We start from the raw sequence: 5054 nt of genomic DNA on the forward strand, positions 1-5054 counted from the left end.
TTTTACAGACTTTAAAGTAAACAACAGTTTAGAAATGTAACACTTAATCAAAAGCACTGAGTATGTAGTAGAATAAGCATGTAGGTACTGTTTCACCAAAGTGTCACATTGATAAAATAAATCCAACACAAACATTACAGTAAAAGGATATCAAAGTCTTAAAATTAGATCTTTAAAATCTGTTTTACACCTGCAGTGAAAACACTTCTGTTTGAAATCAACTTGCCCCTCTGGCCAGACTTTTGGCCTTCTGGACGCTAATCTGGGGATCAACTTCAAGCCCAGTTAATTCAATATTCAGCCCAACTGTATAATAGGAGCATTTTTTAAAACCTCTCTACATCCCCATGAACTTCAGAGCAGGTTACGTCTGAGTGATGTGCAGCTATATCCATGAAAGGTCTGACATGGTCTTTCAGAATGCTCCCACTCTAATCTGGGATTATACTTTATGTAATCCACGACTGTATGGCTGTCTCAGAACAAATTAGCATCTCCACACTGCAGTCTATCCTTTTAATCTAGAGTGCAAGCAAAGGTTACACTGCACCATACGCAGAGCCACAATCTGTGCAACTGAGAGACAATGAGATCAGTCTTTTCACTTTATCTCAGGGACACCATACTGATACAATATCATACTGATGGTTTCATTTCTTCATTTTGAGGTCAGCTTCTATGGCACTACGGCGCCCTCTGGTGCCTCCATCCTGCAGTGGAAGTGGGGGGAAAAACGTTTAGTCTGAGCTTTAAGAGACTAGATGAAGTATTTTTAATAAAACCTTCTTTGTTTGTTTGTCTTCTTTGTTTGAATATATGTAACTGCAGTTTTAAAGGTAGTAAAGAGGGTACTTACAAAAAGAGAAAGAAGGAAGGCAGGGGAAGACATGGACACAGTGTCCTGTAAGAGGAACATGACAGATAAGAGCTGCAACTCAGTAGTGTGCTGAAAATCTCAAACAGGAGCAAAATAATACAAAGAGAGAGACAACACAGTACATTCAGCTAGAGGAAAACTGGAGACAAGCTTTAAAAACACACATTAACTGCTATAACACTAGTACTACATTTACTATGTTTTGTTGCTGCCCTGCCATTACATTACAGGACGATGCCACATGTTTAGCTCAGGATCTTTATATCATGTAAGCTACAGATATACAGAATACTGTTGTCAAGCCACTTTTCAAGGTACTGCAGGACATTTCAGTCATCTCCTACCTTTCAGTGATTTAGAGGTTCCCATTAACATCAGTATGCTATGACCCATCATTATTTAACTCTTTAAACTTTCCTATCTTCAAATGGGTTATCTCTAATCAGAATATCTAAAGAAACAGAAAAAGACATTCTGCCAGACTAGATGACCGGGAGGAAAAATACTTTTTTTCACCAAATACTTTGGGTGTAAGTAACATTGAAAGTCAATGTTAAAAATGAAAAAATATGTATTTTATATAGTATGGTCTGTAGCATAAGTGTTATAAAATCATTATTAGGTTAGCAGTTCTTTATGCAGTGCTTTTTGTCACAGAAACATCTTTTATAAATCAAACTAAAGCTGATTGAACAGTAGCTTCAATTCATTAGACCTAATATCGAGCAGTCTGCTTTCTTATTAAACACTCATTGAATGCTTTGGATAAACTATAAGTACATGAAGGCTTCAGACAATAACTTGAGGTTACTCTATTCCGTAACCTCTGTTCTCTGATAACATGAGTGAGGTAAGATAAGCTCACCTCTTCCTCGCTTCGTGCAAGGAGGGGTATCTGGTGAGACACCTCACTCATGTTATCAAAGATATGCAGACTCCCATATTGCCAGATAAGCCCATCTGAACGACTGACTGCCAACTTAGGAGGTCTCGTGGGGTCATCTCTAGCCCACACTTAACACAGTCAAACGTCAAAGGTGAAGCCCAGCTCGCTGCACATATCTCCTCTATAGAGACACTCCTAAAAAGGGCCCAAGAGGTTGCTGTGCTGGAATAAGCCAATTGGATTGCCTCAGCATCTAGGCACTCCTGTTCAGGGGAGGAGAAAGGAGGAGGGCAAAAAGCTTCCAGCTCCAATGGGGTGCATTGGAGATAAGGATTTTGGGGCACAAAGGCCGGATTTGGCCTGAGCGTGACTCTAGAGTTATCCCTCGTGAATCGGGTGCACTCTTTGTGTATTGACAGCGCATGAATATGCTTCGCAGATGCGAGAGCCAGGAGCAATGCAGTCTTCAAAGACAGGATTTTTATTTCCACCTGGTTTAGTGGTTCAAATGGTGGCTGTGAAACTGCCCCCAGCACCAGGGATAAATCCCACGTGGGAACGAGAGGTTTAGAAACCGGGAGGAGTCGTTGTGCCCCTGTCATAAAACAGCGGACTAGCGGGTGATGGCTCACTGGGCCATCCACGAAGCCCACATGGCAGGCTGAAATGGCTGCTAGATATACTTTAATTGTGGAAAAGGCCTTTCCTTTATCTAACAGTTCCTGGAGAAAGGAGAGAATTGTTGTCACAGAGCACTGAAAGTAGAGAGTGTGAGACTTTCCACACCACTCCTCAAATAATCTCCACTTGTTCTCATACAATGATCTTGTGGAGGGGGCTCTAGCATTCTGAATAGTGGCTATAACACCCTGGGTGAGTCCTCCCATACTCAGATTCAACCTCTCACAGGCCAAGCCCACAGGGTGAGGGTGAAAAAAAATCTCCCCCCTGGCCTGGGAGACTAGGTCTCGTCACAGAGGAGAGGCCAAGGTTCGCTCCACAAGAGGGGCATAATCTCCGCTAACCAATGGGACCATCATCCACCTTGGGGCGATCAATATTATTGTTAGCCCCCTCTCTCTCACTCTGGTTAAGAGTGGGAGAAATTAAGGCCAACGGAGGGAACGCATAAAGCAGAACATGTGGCCAATTGTGAGCTAATGCATCTACCCCTAGCGCAGCCTCCTGGTCCCTCAGGGAGAAATACAGTGGACACTGAGCATTCTCCCTCAAGGAAAACAGGTCGACCTGTGACTGGCCAAAGCGGGTCCAGATATGGGTCACCACCTGTGGGTGCAGGGTCCAGTCCCCGTACTGCGGGTTTCCCCTGAACATTAAATCTGCTCCCAAGTTCAGAGCTCCTGGAATGTGAGCAGCTCTCAGTGACAACAAATTGATGCTGCTACACATGATCAGTTTGCGAGCAAGCATGTGCAAAGGACGGGACTGTAACCCGCCCTCTGTCAATGTACGCCACAACAGTGGTGTTTTCTGTTCTGATCAGAACATGGTGATTTCTTAACAGTGGAAGGAAGTGTCTCAGTGCTAGAAATGCTGCTAGCAATTGTGGCCAGTTTATGTGAACACCCCTCTGTCGTGAGTCCCAGTTGCCGCTCACTGCTCTGCCCTCATGAGTGGCACACTAGCCCGTGAGACTCGCGTCCGTGGTCACCACCTTTCTGGCTGTGAAAGCCCCAGTGACACCCCCAAAGTGAAAAATGTGGGATTTCTCCAACAGTGGAGTGCTGCAGCGCAATCTGCTGTCACTCTGATATGGTGGTGGGTATGGTGCTTTTGATTCAGTCTCCGTGATGCAACCCATTGCTCAAACTCCCTTATATGCAGTCTGGAATGACTGCCAGTGAAGACACCATTAATCCCAGCATCTGCAGGCATCTTCTGAATGGGAGATATCTTCCCACCTGAAAAATGCTGGCATGTCATAGCATTTTTTTGACTGTAATCACCGAGAGACACGCTCTGTGCGAGGTGGAGTTTAGAGCTATTCCTATGAAAGAGATGGCCTGAGCTGGCTGCAGGACACTCTTTTCATAGTTTATGGTGAAACCCAGAGCCATCAGGTGATCCACTGTCAACCTGGTGTGCTCTCTTCCCATTATTTCTGACTCTGATAGCAGCAGCCAATCGTCGTGTATGTTGCTATGCGGATGCCCCGCCTCTTCAGTGGGGCTATGACTGCCTCTGTGCATTTCACAAATACCCGAGGGCTCAGTGAGAGACCAAACGGCAGGACCTGGTACTGGTACATTCTGCCCTGAAACGCAAATCACAGAAAGTTTCTGTGAGGCGAGTAAATAGGTATGTGAAAATATGCGTCCTTCAGGTCTATTGATGTAAACTAATCACCTGGGCGAACTACATGCAGCAGAGTGGTGGTTGTCAACATCCTGAATTGGTATGACCTCAGATGCTGATTCAGAGCCCGTAGGTCCAGTATCGGACGCAGTCCCCCTCCATTCTTGGGCACGAGAAAATACTTTGAGTAAAAGCCGCATTGGCTCTGCTCCTGCGGTATTTCTCGTTCTGCTCCCTTTGATAGCAAGGTAGATATTTCTTCTTGCAGAATCCTGGCTGATTCGCCTTTTGCAAGAAAGAAAATCCCTCTGTGAAATCAGGGAGGGGTGGTTGCAAATGGTAGCTTCGCTCTAATGTCCTCACAATCCATTCTGGCGTAGCGAGAGCTCGCCATCTCTCTATTCTTGCTGACAGCGGCCCCAAAGTCAGGCACTCCACAGTAGACGGGGCTTTGGCTCTCTCCTGTGGTGGAAACTGGTCCTGCGGGCCAGACCCGACTGCGCATACGTGGGCGGACCTGCGCTTGACCAGTGTTCATGGGGCCGGACACCACTGAGGAAATCGGCCCCGGTGGTGTCTAGGGTTGTGAGGGCATTATGTTTTTCAACATATCTGTTTGACTCAGCTGAACAGTGTCTCGTCGTCTCTTTGTTGGAATGCGCTCTGTGGGATCCAACTCGAGTCCCATGCGCTGAAAGATGGCGGCAGAATACTCCTCCGAACGGGCTCCGGAACTGAGGCCTGAAGTGAACTTGGAGGCCGGGCTGGTCCCGCTCAGATCTTCGCGTGGGGGATGTTAGACAGTCCTTCTTCTGGGGTCAGCGGGGGAGCTGGCCCCTCCCTTTCTTCCCTCCCCATCCTCAGCTGCCTCCCTATCCTCAGCTGCCTCCCTATTCCCGCTCTACCACACCCACCCACACACGCAGGGCTTGGGGTGCAGGTATGTCACCAGGGTGCAGGGGAGGCACTCCCCCT

At 46.7% G+C, this 5054-nt stretch overlaps 1 protein-coding gene across 2 annotated transcripts in view; it reads right to left on the reverse strand.

Moving 5' to 3' along the window:
- The window catches only part of brd8a (bromodomain containing 8a), a 19892-nt gene continuing 14838 nt past the window's right edge, over positions 1-5054 (reverse strand). The window contains exons 19-20 of one of the 2 annotated variants that reach the window (XM_005735403.1): positions 857-901; positions 1-710 (exon numbers count right to left, since the gene is read on the reverse strand). In XM_005735403.1, the coding sequence (XP_005735460.1) occupies positions 651-710; positions 857-901 (105 nt within the window). In that variant the 3' untranslated portion in view covers positions 1-650. The remainder of the gene's footprint in view (positions 711-856; positions 902-5054) is intronic. The other variant, XR_001290403.1, reaches the window with a different exon arrangement.

This window comes from Pundamilia nyererei, unplaced genomic scaffold (assembly GCF_000239375.1).
Source record: "Pundamilia nyererei isolate P.nyererei 1_Seehausen unplaced genomic scaffold, PunNye1.0 scaffold00064, whole genome shotgun sequence".
NCBI lineage: Eukaryota > Metazoa > Chordata > Actinopteri > Cichliformes > Cichlidae > Pundamilia > Pundamilia nyererei.